The sequence below is a fragment of the Lissotriton vulgaris genome, chromosome 10 (genome assembly GCF_964263255.1).
Source record: "Lissotriton vulgaris chromosome 10, aLisVul1.2, whole genome shotgun sequence".
Taxonomy (NCBI): Eukaryota; Metazoa; Chordata; class Amphibia; order Caudata; family Salamandridae; genus Lissotriton; species Lissotriton vulgaris.
Genome location: NC_141698.1, coordinates 123,537,617 through 123,555,074, shown reverse-complemented (window position 1 = coordinate 123,555,074; position 17,458 = coordinate 123,537,617). Strand labels below are relative to the sequence as shown.

General features: G+C 43.0%; 1 protein-coding gene across 1 annotated transcript in view; it reads left to right on the top strand.

Moving 5' to 3' along the window:
• FOXK1 (forkhead box K1) overlaps positions 1–17,458 on the top strand; it is a 354,146-nt gene that overhangs the window by 201,175 nt on the left and 135,513 nt on the right. The window contains exon 3 of the mRNA XM_086940691.1: positions 6,693–6,846. Coding sequence (XP_086796817.1) covers positions 6,693–6,846 — 154 coding nt within the window. The remainder of the gene's footprint in view (positions 1–6,692; positions 6,847–17,458) is intronic.

Here is a 17,458-nt window from a genome sequence, read left to right as displayed (position 1 = left end):
TTTAAAGCAGTGCATTTCGATCCTAGCAGCACATTACTTCCCTTCCTCAAAAAAGCACCAAATTTGGAAAAAACGGTGTCATTAACAGGATATAATCACTATAAAACTACGTGTACGTTTTGTACAAAATATACAAGTTTAGTAAATTCAGTCAAAATAGAAAAATATCTTTAAAACATTTTCTATTGCTTCATCCAGGCTCAACCAAATTTGGAGAATGTGAGTAGTCACGCAAAACAATGTAAGTAAGTAATAAGCTTTATTTCGATATAAAAACATATCATAAAAGCAGAACATCATAGCATAAAAACAATTTAGCAGTAATCAAAACAAAGCAACTTACAATTCATTTTTTCATTAACAATGTTGTTCACACTGCTCCCTAAATCCGTACTTTAGTATAACACTTTTTAAACAGTAATCACATGGTGTTTGCCCCTCTTCCAGTTTACACACATCTAAATGTGCGCAGGAGTTATGGACTGAGCTATTATACTATCTGGTTTCAGCCTTTTTATACTGTGGAAGGCCGAAATGCCTGATGTGGCCAAGCATTTTGGCATTGCCAATGTTTGTTTGTTTTGGAAAAACTTTGTTAGAAGCCATGCCCTTTTGAGTCTTTTAAAAACATAGTGTGGCTAAAAACAAAAATAACTTTTTGGTGTCAAAAAGCATTGCTGTAGAAATCTCTGGCACTGAAGGTAACTACTTTGTGTCTGAATGTGCTTCTTGTGAAAGAGCAGAATACCCTCACTAACAGAGAAGTTAACCAACCCCTAAAACAGAGAAGTTAACCAGTCCAGTGGCTAACGTGAGCTGACCCTTTGCCTCATGCTGTAGTGGGCAGAATAAAAATGTGAATGCCCGAATTACAGACCAATTGATGAAGAGGGCTGAATGAGAGCTCCTGCAGCAAGTATATTATACAAATAGTTTTATTAACATCCAAAGGTTTTTGCTAAAGCCATACTAAGGGGGAAAAACTTCTCACCAGGGGCCTTTTGTCCATGCTCAAATCAAAATTAATGTGTATTAAATTGTACTCTAATTGGTTATTTATTAGATACGTGGATTTATTTTTTGAAACATTAAACGAAAAAGTCAAAACTTGTATTCGTATACAAAACTGTTAATGTTGACTGTGGTAACTCCATCGTAATTGAAATTTGATAACTTAAAATGGATTTGTTTATTCTGCTTGTGAATGTAAGGGGAAATATTTAACAATCCCAAACCCTATGCCATTCAATCACCAGCGTAATAGTGAAAACAGAAAAACCGTTTTCATGTAATTTACCCTCGGATGTATTTTTGGTTTGTCTCGTTCTCCAGCAAACGTATCTTTTAAGTTCAGCAATCATTAAGCGATCAATCTAGCACGCAGAGGCTTCTGTTTTGCGTGTTACTTGCAGCTCTTAAGTAAGACGGATAAGCTGTTTTACTAGGATTGCAGCTTTTGACCTAAGGATCTCTGAAACAAAAAACATGTATCCCTCAGCATCGTATGTATATCCCTAACTGGTGCCCTATGTGCTTTGCTGCCGCGCATAAACCCTCTGTGCTGTTTGATGGCAGGCAGGCAGGCCTGCATTCGGGTATCTCAAGCGCCGGGGTTACCTTTCTGGACCCAGAGCCTTGCAGCAGGTGCCTTAAGCCATTAAGATGATTTGCAGTACACAGTGTACCTGTTAAGCCGAACACCGTTACTGTCACATGTGTTCTTGTTGTCGGTATATTTGGAAGCAGTTTCTTTAACAAGGTACAAACCGACCACCTTCTCCTAATGATGCTGATGATCAGAACTCTGCTGCTCTGGACCCCACCCACCCCTTTAATTGCCATGTGTATGGGTTGTCAGAGTAGAGTAAAGCTCTTCCATTCCCTGCATTGAGTGTGTATGAATGCTGTTGAGCGGTCCTTATTTCCATCCTCACGTGGGTGCTTGAGCAATGTATCTATCGCCCCACCGACGAGATGCAGCCAGGGCTTGTTGCTCATGGGCGATGCCACTATTCCGGGGGTTCGTTCAAAGCATGCATGCATTTTGTCAACTATTCATTGACGCGTAACCCACTAGGCGTGGGGACAGAGATAAACTCGGTCTTGAGCCTCACCTGATATCTGTGCCGCACTCCGCATTCTGTTACTTGTATAGGTCGTAAGATTATTACATTCAGATAAGCACAGGACGGGCATTTATTATATTCACACCATCATCTCAGACGCTGCATCCCCAATTGTAAGTCGCGGGCGGAGGTCGATGACTTCAGCCCCTGTCATTGTGTGCTTTTTCCGACAGTTTGAGATGAGAAAGCCTTCTTTTAAAGAGAGGTTTCCATTCTAATGTCATATCCTTGGTACTTAGTTACGACTCACGTTTAGATGTTCATAAAGCGCCATCTGGTGGTAGCTGGAAGTTTGTTTCCATTCCATTCCTCACTGTGTTGTAAATTATTTGAATGAAATAGTCTGTTCTCCATACTATCACATCATACTATCACATCGCAGACCCCTGAAACTTTTTGCTGCAAGACTGCAGAGTCGTTTTTCCTACGTCTTTGGTTGGTGACGGTGATAAGTGCTTAATTTGAGCCGGCGGATTCCACTGGCACTTACTTTTGGAGAATTGCACACATTTTTCCTCATATGACATTTAGCAAGAGCAGAAGGGGGCTCGCCAACAAATTTATGGAGAGCCGGTCAAAGACTCTGGCTCGGATCTTAGAGCCCGAGCACCAGCCAAGCCCTTAATATATTTGCTGTGGAAAACATACAACAAACATCAAGTAAAATATAATCAAGTCTATTTAAACAAGCATTTGCAATGTATTAGGTGTCACATTTGCGAGAGTTTAAGCTATTGGCATTGTAAATAACAATTGCAAAGAGAACAATTGATGGACAGAATGCAGAACAATGTCATACATTCACCCCAGTACAGAGATCTGGGCCTATATCTATCCTTTTTTTGCTCACAGTGCCAATCCAGTTAGGAACCAGCCATATGCAAATCAATCTTGACCCTGCGCCCAATGGGAACAGCCCAGCCCAGCCCGAACTGCCAGGCAAGGTCTTCCCCGGACTGGAAACAAGCATCCTAAGACTGGTTTCAAGCTTTCAGCCCTCATCAGTCACGATAGTTTGACTCCAGTGGCATGGAATCAACTGGGAGATCTCAATTGCAGCAGGCTAGTGCTGATGGGCCCTGGGGGTGCAGAATTATTGTAATGAAGACCCAGCCTACCGGTAATACCAAAGTCTGCGGAAGAGAGCAGCATTTGCACACTGAGAGTGGCTCTGATCAACACTAACTTTGCACAGACAGGCCATTCCAGCACTGGGGCCCTGAGGGAAGAAGTGGCACCAGAAGTAGGTTGGCGACTTTCCATTTTAGTGAATCCTTTGCAAACCTCTAACATTGTAAAAAAAAAAACACTTTCCTCACATTTCTGTGATTTAAAATTCTGGAATCTGTGGAGAGCCTCAAACTTCCCTCCACTCAGCATTCACCAAAGACACCTGATAAACATGGTACCTCACTTTTGTGGGTAGGCCTATTGCCCGCGACACGAACAGCCCAAAACACAACGTCGACACATCACATTTTTCCACTGAAAACTGGCCCTTTTTTTTTTTTTTGCAAAGTGCCTAGTTGTGGATAGTAAACCTGTACATTTTTGAAAACTAGATACCCGGGGGAATCCCTGGTGGGGTGACTTGTGTGGCTCCACGCAAGTGAGGTATCCTTTTTATCAGGAGATCGAGGGGAACGGTGGGTGGTGGAAAATTTGTGCCGGCGAGGTGATCCCAGTGTAACTTTTTAGATACATTTGAGGTTTGCATGGGAATCTTGATAATAAAACGCTGGAGGATCCTGCCAAGCAATGCCGCCATCCATGACCCCACCAGCCAAGAACTATCCATGCACACCACCAGCCAAGCGCAATCCATACACTCCACCATCCAAGCGACAGTCCACTCACACTGCCAGCCAAGCGACAGTCCATGCACACCGCCAGACATGTGCCATCCATGCTCACCGCTAGCCAAGCGACAGTCCATGCCACACTTTCAGCCAAGTGCTAGTCCACACACCACAAGCAAAATACTGGTTCTCACAGAGCCAGCCAAGTTCTCTCTCTCTCTCTCTCTCTCTCTCTCTCTCTCTCTCTCTCTCTCTCTCTCTCTCTCTCTCTCTCTCTCTCTCTCTCTTCCCCCCCCCCCCTCCCCTCCTAAAAATATCGCTGATCTGCCCCCAAGGGTGGCAGAAACTGCCAAAATGTGTGGTGCACAAAAAAAGGGCGGGGGGCAACCCTTGCCATAGGGCCCGCTTCCTGACATTCAGCAACAGATTTATGGTGCTAGTGGGGATAGATCAGGGGCAGTTGCCCCTAGCTTTGCCTCCAAGAGGGGGCAGAAAAACTGGGACATTTGTTGGGGGGGGGCATTGACAGCTCCCACTCCTGAACTTATGTATAAAAAAAGTTCCTGCCTACCTAGTAAACTTTATGCCCCTATGTGCATTCGAAGACTAAAAGTGCCCAGAATTGAGGGGGGGGGGGGGGGGGACAAAAGCCCTTGCTCAAGGGCTTTCCCCCCCCCTTCCCTGAGGTCTACTGGTGAATCCCCTTTTCCTGTGATACCTCACCTGTGTGTTTCTGTGCTTGGGTGGCTGATATAGCTGGTTCATTTCATTTTCAATGTAATGACGTCGGCACGCCATGCGAGAGTTCGTCATTACACTGAAAAAATATAAAATGCCTCAATAGGTTGGGGAAGCTCTTCCAAATTTAAAAAAATGAAAAGGAAATCCCTCGGTTAATAGCAAAGGGATTTCTCGGTGGTGTACATAGTTACTTAATGGTTACGTTCTCGGCACACAAGCGCCACAGCTGAAGACGTAACTGTTGCGTCCTCAGCATGGAACCCGTTAAATGCGCAGGGAGTGTCTGGTGGTGGATTAAGGGTGAATCAAGACTACCCAGCCTTGATATTAGTAGCACTGACATTTAATAGCACCGGCCACTGGCTTTTGAACAGAGCTTTTGGGCACCAGCACTCGTTCTCTTACAAATTGAGCACTGGCATTGATATACGCTCATTACCAACTGGTGATCTCTCTTATAGCTCTCACGTTAATGTGGTTACAGTTCGTTTGCAAGTGTGCCGGATTCGCATAAAACCGTCATCAGAACTCAAATTGAAACGTCCAAACCAGATAGGGCAAAAATTGAAGAAGAATGTAGACTCTAAACTGACTTGTAACCCATCGCGGCCAATGGAGAGAAAGTAGTCTGCATTGCTGCTGGGGAACATGGTTAGAGGCAGTGGTGCTGGAACAATTTTCAGAGGGGCAGTGCTGTCATCAATGATACATCACAATAGTCACAGGGGTCTGTGAAAATCCCGGCATCACACACAGAACATGTATAGTAAACAAGCCACTCCCATTCTGCAGGAGATAGGTGTGGTATGTATATAGTGGTGCAATTTGGGGCATGCTATTGCAGATATATCACTAAAGCATGATGTAGCCACTGTCATTTTCCCTTGAACTAGCCCCCTATTTTAGAACAACTTTAATATAACCGTAGAGCGTGCTCGACCGGCCTTTAAAGGCCCGCTCCAGCGTTAAAGGCTTGAATAAAAAGGTGAGGGCCCTTGACTTTTTTTTTTTTTAGCAGGCACTTTAATGGTCGGTAGAGCCTGCTACAGAGTGTTCTAAGGCTATTAAAGGGCAGAATATTTTAATTTGTTAAAACAAAGGCCTCACAGAGACTGAGGGGATGAAAATCCTCTCAGGCTCCATGAGGCCTTTTGTTGGCATCAACTGCTGTGAACAGACATTAGAATGTTGGAGCTTTGGACTTCTTCCGGCCGCACTCTACTGTTTTCAATGGAGCGCCCAACATTCCAATGTTCTAATAAGTACACACCTCTGAAGAAACCTCTTAAGTGCGTCTAAATCTTTGCCAGATTTTAAAATTCTCTTCAACTTGGCACATAACATTTCTTACAATTCAGGGTGTCGCCAGCCACCAGTACTTCTGATCAAAGCAATTTTGACAGAGAACAATCTAAAAACAAATATTTATGCGCCTATGACAATGCCACTTTTACAGTCAATAGAACACGCCTTCAGATTCTGCCCCCTTTATGATATTTCGTAATGTCTGCTTTACTTGACTGGAGTATCAAAATAACATGTTACTACACATTGAAGTGTGTATATGTTATACAAGGGATTTAAATAATAAGTCTTTAATGGTAATTCACTGTACTATGATTTCTGAACATAGAAAGTTACAATATAGAAAATGACATTGGATTTGCTTGTTAAGACTGATTATATCTTGTTTTTGACTGTATCCTTTTAAAACTTTAGCTTGTAGTGCTTATATTTGGATTATCTGACATAAATGATGGTCTGGTTCAGTGAATAACTAGATTGCTAATCTCTGTAGGAACAGGATACGTTCTCTAGGTTCTTTCACTTTAACGAGTGAACCGAACGTGAAATATGTACATGGTGCATGTTTTCAGATAATTTTTTTCAGGTTAGTCATTGTGTAAATAAATTGAACTGTGATGCTGTTATTTATTAGATGCAACTTCAGGAAAGTTGCAAATGTAGGGCGGGTCATTTTGTGATCTGATATTAGAAGTCTAATCATCATTCTTTTCATCTTTAGTGTACCTAACTCCTGCCCAGCAAGTCCTCGTGGGGCTGGATCCTCGGGGTACCGCTTTCGGAACATCGCCTCCGATCTGCAGCTGGCAGCAGAGTTTGCAGCAAAGGCAGCGTCGGAACAGCAAGCAGACGCGTCTGGAGGAGACAGTCCGAAGGTGCACAAAAATTATCATATTTTCTTTTTTTTCAAATAAGTGTCCTAGTCACATTTCTCAGATTGTTTAGGAAGAATCCGGGTTATCGTATAGCTATTTGTTTATGTAGGACTATTACCTCCTTTTTTTGTTACTCCAGGATATATGTGTGAAGTGTCTGACGTTTGTTCTTGAAAACCACTTCATTGAAAATAGAAATGTATGTTGCGACCTTGCATATGATTTCTTATGTGGCTATCGGTATAGAGTGGATTTCTGTTTTCCCTCTTCTTGCTTTTCGTCAGAGCTTTGTCTCTTCTGTTCATGACTGAGACCTCTCCTCCTTTGTGTGGCAATAATCAGACCCCACCAGGATATTGCGGCACAAACATTTAAATTTTGCGACACAAAAATTGAAATTTTGCAGCACACAAATTGAAATTTTGCAGCACAAAAATAGAAATTTAGCGGGATTATTGCAGCACTTTATTTTACCCGTAATCATTCATTTTCAGTCTTAAATAATGGAAACTGTTATAGCAGAGTATTCCACTTTCAAATAGGCATGTTTAAAGTGTATGAGAATATTTGTTTGCTATGCTAAGTCCCTGAGTCCTGTAATGGCTGGCAGCAACATTTTCTCATGTGGTTGGCAGCCAATAAGAGAACCTGTGCCTCTCTGAATTTCCCCAGGAGCGAGATAGCCTGAGGGAAATAAAGATCCCAGGGCCAATCATAACTCTCTACTTTTAAATTGGTGTGCCCACGGGAGTCTATACACTCTTGCAAGCCTAAACGCACCCCTGCTGGGTCCCGAAACAAGAAGAGATTGAATACGTTGGTGCCCAATGCTGCTAGCTACTACCGGTCTTCTCTCGCCCCAGGACAGGGTGCAGGCACCCCTACCCTGACCAGTGGCATCATCCCTTCCACTCTCCCACCAATGACCCTGCTTACAAGCCTACATCATAGTTTGCTGTAATTCACACAACTGCTCATGCAACTAAAACTGTGCAGTAAGCAACAAGTTGCACACGTGATTATACTGACTGATCCCTCTTCCCTAGCCCCCATCTTCCACCTATTACCACCCCCTCCTCCAGGGCACAAGTCCTAAAAAAAAAAAAAAAAAAGAGTGGGGGGACTAACCAAGTTAGGTAGTTTGCAAATGACATCATGGCTTGTGCTACCATAGAACATGACACCAGGACTCATGGCATTGAACGTGGGATCACTGGAAGTGATCTCTCTGGCGGAGTTGTTTTCAGTCCCCGGGTATCTGGGGAGGTTTGACATCAATTTGAGCTTTAGCGTCGAGCAGGGGTCAGGAGTGAAAATCATTCTGACAAGAAAGGTGACAGCATCTCAGAAGATTTTGCAATTTCTGTTTGTTTTCGTGAAGTCACAGCTGGTGGGACGATTGGAATGCATTGGTATGTCCAGTCAGTAATTCTCGCCATTTTAAGATATTCACGGATTTAAAGTTACTCCAGCTCAAGCTTTCCTTATCTGTGTGTGGTGTTTGCTCGCAGTCTCCATCTGCTTGTGCCTGCTAATGCCTCCTTGTGCCTTGTTTGTACCCGTCCCCTGCCATCACAAGCTTTCCAACTAGCCGTGGGTGTTTACAGTGGAATGTAGTATTTCTGTACTGATGTTTGCAGGTTTTTACTCCATTCCTAAAATTCCCCCTCAACAGGGAGCAGTTTTTCCCATCACTTCTAATTCTTTTTTTGTGTGTTTAAGAGTTTTATTAGGTTTTCAAAGAAAAGTGACGTAAAGTAAAGGTAATAACATTCACAAATTATAACCATATTACAAATTATAAATGGACAAGTAACCTATAGATATAAAATGTGAAGAGTAATAGAAAGAAGAGGAAAGGAGAAGAAAAAGGAGAAAAAAGAGAAAGAGAGGGGAAATGAAAAAGAGAAAAGAAAAGGGAGAGAATGATCAAAAATATTATATGATAAAAGAAAGGGAAAACGAATTAATGCACTGGAGCATGGAAGAAGAGACATTAGCAATTCTGTGCTCATCACAAATAAAATTCCACCAAGTCAATGAAGATATTTTAGAATTATCTTTCCAAGATGATAAAATAACTTTAAATGCTAGTGCAATGAAAAGGTCAAAAAGGAGGATTCATCAACATCGGGTGAGAAGGAACATAGAAAAACATTTTGTAGTGATAATGTAATATCACAATTACAAAATTTCATACAAATATCTCAAACACATTTCCAAAATCTCAAAACATTTGAACAATCATAAAGTTGATGTCTCAAAGTGCCAGTATCATTAGAACAAGACCAACATAATGGAGAGGCGGACGACAAAAACCTGGAAATACATACAGGTGTGATAATAGCTCTTTTATAAATAAAATACAAAGATTGTGTTATATGGGCAGCAGCCGAAACTTTGAATAACTTAGACCATAATTTTTCCCAAGTAGCAATAGGGAAAGAAACAGACAAATCAGTTTCCCACGCAAGTTCAATAGAGGATTTAGGTCTTTCAGTGACAGGTAACTTATATACAAGAGCAGCTTTAGGTCTGTGTACCTGAAATACACTATAAAACGGAAAGGGTGGAGGAAGAGAGGTTGTATCATCAGGTAGATCAAAAGAAGCTAAGTGTGATTGAAAGTAGTTGAAATTATGGTATATTCATTAATGCAAGAGCTAGGTAAAGGATAACGTGTCTGCAGGTCAAGAAATGAAACAACAGAGTTTTGGTGAATTCATTGGTGTACAAAAATGAATCCCTTCTTCTTCCAGTATTTGTAATAGAACGATTTACCCTTATATTTGAGAAATTTAGTGTACCAGATCGTCAAGGATAAAAAAACATTGCAATGGAGTTAGACCAACGGTAAAAGTATTGTATAATAAATTCTGAGAATACTTTAAAATTGGGTTATTAAATATGAAAGTACAATTGAACATATATAGAACATTCTGAAAGGAAAAATCTTATAACAATGACCGTTCAAAAACAATCCATCTGGGAATAGGGATATCAGCAAAATGATAGGATAATGCAAAGGATTGTTTAATCAAAAAGGCAGAGTGATAGGCTTTAAAGTTTGGCAAACTTTCACCCCCCTCAGATTTAAGACGTATACGTTTTGTAAGAGCAATTAGTGGATGTTTCTTATTCCATAAAAATTTTGACCAAATAGTTAATTTGAGAGAAATATGAAATGGGAATCCAATAGGTAACATAGATATTATATATAGGATATGAGGTATAATCATCATTTTGCTGATGTCTAACCTACCCCACCATGAGAGAAATAGGGGAGTCCAGGTGGATAGGAGTGATTTGAATTTTAGTAATTAATGCATTAAACGTATATTTAATTGTGGTAGACAAAGAAGCAGAGAACCAAATACCAAGGTATTTGATTTTTGAGGGGCACCAAGCAAAATTAGTTTCATTAAACATGTATTGGTAACACACAGAATTCAGAGGTAGCACTTCTGTTTTGAAGAGGTTTAACTTATATCCAGAAATACTGGAATATAACCGAACCTCATCCAGAAATGGTGGTAGGGAAGTAAGGGGTTGGACATGTAAATTAATATATCATCAGCATAAGCTGATATTTTGGTCTCTATAGAATTATGAGAAGCCAGAAATATGAGTATTAAAGCGAATGCGTTCAAGGAAGGGCTCAAGACCTAAAACAAATAACATGGGAGAGAGCGGACATTCCTGACGTGTACCTCTGGATAAAGAAAAAAATCTAGAAAAGTGATTATTTACAAAAATGCTGGCTCGTGGGCAGGAATATAATAGTTTAATATATGAAATAAATGTAGGTCCAAAATCAAACCATCGGAGAGTTTGAAACATAAATTGACAATTAATGCGTTCAAAAGCCTTTTCGGCATCCAAGGAAAGTGCTGCAAGATGGGCTTTCAATTTTTTTCCATATGAAAGAGCATTGTCTGTCGCTAGCCTGCCCTTCACATAACCAACTTGGTCCGTTTTAATCAACAAAGGAATGATATGTTCAAGACGAGATGCAAGAATCTTAGCAAATATTTTACAATTCTAGTTTATTAATGATATAGGGTGGTAATTTTTACTCAGGGAATGATCTTTATCAGGTTTAGGAATGATAATTATTAAGGCATCCATAAAAGAACCTAAGGTTTTAGCATCAGCAATAAAAGAATTCAAAAGTGCCAGAAGTTTGGGGACAAAAATGGAGGCAAAAGCAGAAAAAAATCAAAAGATAGGTCATCTGGCCCCGGAGCTTTTAATTTTTTAAGGTATTTAATTGCATTAGTTATTTCTTGGGCAGTAAGCTCTCCCTCCAATGAGTTGAATTCATCGGGCAAGGAAGGAGGGGAGGGAAGGCCCGATTAAAAAAAAGTGTCACGATTTTGACTAGAGGGATTTGGGTCATCAGAGTAAAGTGACTGATAGTAATCATGAAAAACATTGGCAATATCCTCATGAGTATGAGTATGAGTAGGTTTTTATAAAGCCCACTTACACTCCAAGGAGCATCTTGGCGCTAGACATCACTGTCCCGAAAAGAAGAAGGGGGGATGCTGTTTTAAGGTAGATCATATTCATAGATCCTGGTCTATGAATAAAAAGTAGGGTTAGATTAACGCCAAACAGAGTGAGTCTTCGGATTTGAAGATCCATGTTTTGAGCGTTTTGCGAAACAGTTTTTCGGAGTGGATCAGGCGCATTTGTGGTGGGAGCTTGTTCCAGGCTTTGGCTCCAAGTACTCCGATGGATTTTCCACCTTTTGTGGTTAGTCTAAATTTGGGAACTGAGAGTAGGTTTAGGTTGAATGATCTAAGTGACCGTGAGGGGGTGTATCTTCTAAACCTTTGGGACAGGTATGTCGGTCCCGACTGGTGGTAGGCTCTGAACGTGATGAGCAGGATTTTAAAAAGCACTCTTTTGTGGATGGGTAACCAGTGCAGGGTTTTGAGCGATTTTGAGGCAGATGATTTCCTGGGTAGTCTTAGCACTAGGCGGGCGGCGGCGTTTTGCACCATCTCCAGCTTGTGCAGGACGGCTCTGTTTGAGCCTGCATAGATGCTGTTGCAGTAGTCTAAGCGGGATGTGATGAGGGCTACTGCCACAGTCTTTCTAGCTGTTAAGGGAAGGAGATCGAAGAACCTTCTAAGACCTTTGATAATATTGAAGCAGGACCCTGCCACTGTACCTGCTTGTTGCTTAAAGGATAAGGCTTCGTCAAACCTTATCCCGAGGTTGCGGGCCGACGTGATGGTGTTTGGTGGGATTTCGGCGTCTTGGGGCCACCAATTGGTGGGGGAGAAAAGGTTGTTTTGGCCAAAAGGGAGGATTTCAGTTTTACCTGAGTTACATTTAAGGTGGTGCGTACGCATCCATTCAAAGGTTGCCGTCAGGCAGTTTCTTAAATTTTCCTCCGCTTTAGAAGAGTTGTTATCCAATACTAGGATGAGCTGGGTGTCGTCAGCGTAAGATATCGTGCTGATGTTAAAGGATGTGATGAGTTCAATCAGGGAGGTCATATAAAGGTTTAACAAAACCGGGCTTAGACTTGAGCCTTGTGGTACCCCTGTTTTTATGATTTTTTCATCCGAGCAGTAGTTTCCTAGCATGGTGACTTGTCTCCTATGGCTTAGGAAGTTTTTAAGCCATTCGAGGGCAGTTCCAGCTAGTCCTGACTCTGTCAGGCGGCCTATCAACACGGGGTGTGAGACCGTGTCGAAGGCCGCCGACAGGTCGAGCAGGATCAGGACGGCCTTTTTCCCCTGGTCCAGTGCCATCTTGAGGGTCTCTACAGTATGTAGGAGGGCTGACTCCGTGGAGTGTTTGGCCCTAAAACCAGCCTGGTTTGGATGAAATAGGTGGTTTTCCTCTAGGTGTTTAGTCAACTGTTTATTTACTGCAGCTTCGGTCAGTTTAGACAGTAGTGGGAGCAACGAGATGGGGCGAAGGTTGGAGAGCGTAGTGGGGTCAGGAAGGGGTTTTTTCTGCAGAGGTCTAACTGCAGCGAGCTTCCACTCAGCCGGAATGGATGCAGTGGCCAAGGAGGAGTTTATGATGGAATTTATGGCTGGATTTACCGTGTCCACCAGAGCGTGGAGCATCATTGGGGGGCATGGGTCAAACGGGGAGCCTGATTTGCTGGAGAGAATTGCTTGCTGGGATTCGTCGAGGCTGATGTGAGTAAAATTTTTCAGCTGGGGTTTGTTGTTGAATGGTCGCGTTGCGTCGTAGGGGGGGGGTTCAGGAAGGTCCGGGAAGTCTGTGGTAAGTTTAAGTATTTTCTGTTCGAAATAGTCAGATATATCGTTACAAAGAGCCAGTGAGGGTGGTATTTCTTGCCTGAGGATTCTGGGGTTCATGAACTCATCAACAATTTTAAAGATCTGTTTCTGATTATTGTTGGACCGATTAATTCTTTGGAGGAAATGGTCTTTTTTGGCGTTTTTTATCATAGTGATATAGTTTCCTAGCGATTCTGTAGGCAAGGGCTTCCTTTGGATCATAATTTTGGCGCCATTTCTTTTCGAGAGTTCTGATCTCTGTACGTTTGGTTTTTAGCTCTGGGGAGAACCAGGGTGCGGATTTTCTGTTCTGTTTATTTCTTACTTTCTCTGAGTTGGCCGGACCGCAGCACTCAGAGATCCAATTACAAAATATTTTATAGTCGGATTCTGTGTCTCCAGATAGCGATGGTTTAGATTTCTCTGCAGTAAGCAGGAAATTTGGTGAGCTGGCAAGCTTTTTCCAGTCTTTCTGCATCGGGACTTCGATTTTGTGGTTGGCAGTATTTGACATTTTCTTGTTGGTGGTTAGATTAAACGGAATTAACCAGTGGTCGGTCCATGTTTGGATCAGCGGGTTTTCGACCGTTAGGGTTTTGGTATTGGTGCAAATGCAGTCTAGTATGTGGCCTGCTTTGTGCGTGGGCATTTTGGTCAGTATTTCCAGATCTAGGATATTAGTTAAGTCCTTGAGCCATATGGTATTGGGGTCGTTGGGTTTGTCTAGGTGGAAATTTAGGTCACCCAGAACTGTGAAATTTGCGTATTTTAGTGTTAAAGTGCTGAGAGCATCTTCGAAGCTTTCGAAGAAGCCGTTTTGGGGTCCTGGGGGGGGGGTAGATGAGGGCTCCCGCGAAGGTATTTTCCTCATTTAGTTGGATGCAGAAACCCATACTTTCTGCCCCTTTTATGTCTGAGAGTTCGGTGGTAGTACATTTTAGTGAATCTCGATGGATGATGGCTAGGCCGCCTCCTCTGAGTTCTTGTCTGTCGATCCTCTGAATGAGATATCCTTGGGGGACAGTTTGGGCTATGATTGGGTTGCACCATGGTTTCAGCCATGTTTCGGTTATAAAAAGCATGTCAATGTCGTTCTCCGTAATGAGGTCAAGAATGTGCTCCCCATTTTTGCAAATAGACCTCGCATTAATCAAGGCTCCTCGAAGCGAGGTTGCGTTGTTCATGTTAAGTGACTGTTTTTCCGGAGTGAGAAGAGTTCTGCAATGGTGGCAGCATACGGGTCCCAACCATGTCTCGACATTGATAATGTTCAGACAGTGATTTTTATTGTGGTTTAGTGCGAGTAGATCAGCTCGGGTATAGGTAAGTAATTCATTAGTACGTACCGTAGGTTGGGCAGCGTGACCGGCCCTAGGCCCGGCCGTGGCACGGACGGGCACAGACGGGCTTGCCTTAGGCGCGCCTTCGGCGCGCAAACGGCGCTCCCGCTGCGCTCGTCCGCTGCGCTTCCTGTGCATGCACAGTTGTAGGGCGGGGGGGCGTGGCCTCTAGTGGGCGTGTCCGGCGAGCGCGCCTGCTCTAATGGCGGCCGCTTTGTCAATGAGGAAAGCACAACAGTGTATGCACCGCTGTGTACAACAAGAGGTCGTTGGCAATGTTTTAAAAGCAATTTACAGTGCAGGGGTGACACCACACAAAGTTTTAAAATTTCGATTCTGACGACACTACATTTTTAGTGAAATCATTTAAGATGTGTCCAATGTTTTTACGTTCGGATTTGATTTTCAAATAATTGGCTAACATCTTCCCCTTTTTGTTTTGGCCTCCATAATATTTAGATTTAATTTTAAGAAGGGTATTGCAAGCTTCAACTGTTGCAAGTTTATTAAGCTCACATTTGACCATGTAGAGTCGACTATTTGGACGTGAAATAATTATGTTCTAATAACTTAAGGTGTTGTAATTGGTCTACATATTTTTTCTGATTAGTTTTCTTTTTCCTTAAAACATATGAAATAGTAAATGCTCGACAAGAGGCCTTAAAGGCATCCCAATTATTAGAAACAGAACTGTCTAAAGGTTTATTGAACTGGAAAAATTAATTAATAGAAGTACTGGCTTCTTTATTGAAAGCAGTATCCGAGAGTAAGAAGTTGTTAAGTTTCCCACGGCTGAATTCTGGAGAGCTAAAGGAAAGATCCAAAACAGTATAAACTGGTGCATGGTCAGAGATGAAAATAGACCCAATTTCTGATGATTGAATGGATGGAAGTGGGGATCTGCCAACCAGAAAATAATTATTCCTGGAACGTGTTTGGTGTACATTGGAGAAAAAAGTATATTTAAGAGAGTCAGGGTTACAAGTCTTCCAAACATCAAATAATGGACCAGAGGCAATGGCCGACTGAAACACATTATGGGATTTGTCAGGATTAAATTTACATTTAATACTTCCTTATCCCAAAAAGGACATAACATAAGGCCCAGTCTGGACCTCAGGCCTCTCAACAAGTACATCCTCTCTGTTCATTTCCACATGGTCACTCTGCGGAATGTCCCCCTGCTGCAGCATGGTGACTTCATGACCACATTCGGTCTGAAGGACTCCTACTTCCACACCCATCCTTCCCTCTCATCGCCGTTATCTACATTTCGTGGGAAGTGGTCAACATTACCAGTTAAAAGTATTTTCGTTCTGTCTCACCACAGCCCCCAGAGTATTCACCAAAAGACTAGCTTTGGTAGGCACCCATCTCAGAATCGTGGGGCACTCCTATTCCCTCCCCGACGATTGGCTGATCAAGAGTGCTAGCAAACAAGAGTGTCTCACTCACACCCAAAATGCCATATCCACCTACACAGATTGGTATTCACAATAAATACTACCAAGTCCCACCTCGAGCCCCTTCACATCCTGCCCTTCTTGCGAGCTGTTCTCAGTACACTCTGGCATTCACCAGCTGCTGCAAACATTCCAGCAATTACTGCCTCTTTTGCAGCAAGATCATAAACTCAGTCGGAACAGTTATGCGCCTCCTGGGGTTAATGACCTAATGCGGAGCCAAAGTCTCCCATGCCAGAATGCACTTTTGCTCTAGCAGAGCTTATCAGCACAATGGTCACAGGTGAAGGGTCACTTAGTAGATCTAGTGTTGATAAGGGCCAACACCCATCGGTCTCTGCAGTGGCGGAATAGCAACACACTCCATTCCTCGGGTAAAATCACCTAGCTCACCGCACTCTCAAAGTGGGATCGCATCTTCAACACCTAACTGTTCAGGACATGTGGTCATCATAAAGTGAAGTCTCCACATCAGTTAACTTGATCTTGTGGACATCCAGCTATATCTCAAGGCCTTTCGCCAAGAGATGCATCACAAAGTAATCCTCATAAAGAAGAACACAAATGCCTTGTACTGTTGCCAAAAGCAGGATGGCGCACGCTAACCTCAGTTTTCCACACGTGTGCAGAGTATTTGGCATTGGTCGATTCACCACTAGATATTTCTGGTTAAGTACCTGCTGAGAGTTGACGACGACTTTGCATGCCTGCTCAGCAGGCTGCAGCCACAAACCCACAAACTGGAACTCCACCCACAAGTTCCACCCCTGTCGCTGGTGGGTCACTGGGGTTGACCTTTTTGCCACCGCACATATTGCAGAATGCTTCAATTTCGCCTCCGCATCCACAGTCCATGGTTCAAATTCTCTAAGTGAATTGATCATAAAGCAACAAGTCACCCTGTAGTTTTAATTTTATTATACAAATAGCATACCAAATGGTGCTCTGTGAAGTGATTACCGAAGACCAGCTAATCGCCACCCTCGCCCGAGACCCACCAACCGACCACACCGACACAGCAGCGCGAAACCTCAGGCAATGGATCAACGACTGCGCCAACACTCTTGCCCCGATCAAGAAACCCTCAAACAGGCGCACCGACAGAAGGGCCATCTGGTTCACCACTGACCTCCAGGCATCCAAGCAAACTTGCCAAAGACTCGAAGAAGTGGTGCTAACAACAGACAACCTTGCAGCCCTCAAGAACGCCAGCCGCATACACCACCAACTCAATCGAACCGACAAAAGGACCTCCTTCAAGGAACGCATCAACAACAACCCACACAATAGCTCTTCAAAATCGTGAAGGAACTCGCTAACTCCAACAACATCCCGCCGTCACAAGACATCTGCGACTCTCTATCCACCTTCTTCCACCCCAAGATCAAAGACTTCCACAACAGCTTCAACACTCTGACCCCCCCCCCCCCCAACAGTCGCCGACACCTCAGACTCACCGCCCACCAGTCACACCGGCCTCCTGCTCTCCTGGAACCACGACAACGACACCATGAACACCATCCACTCCGGCTCACCG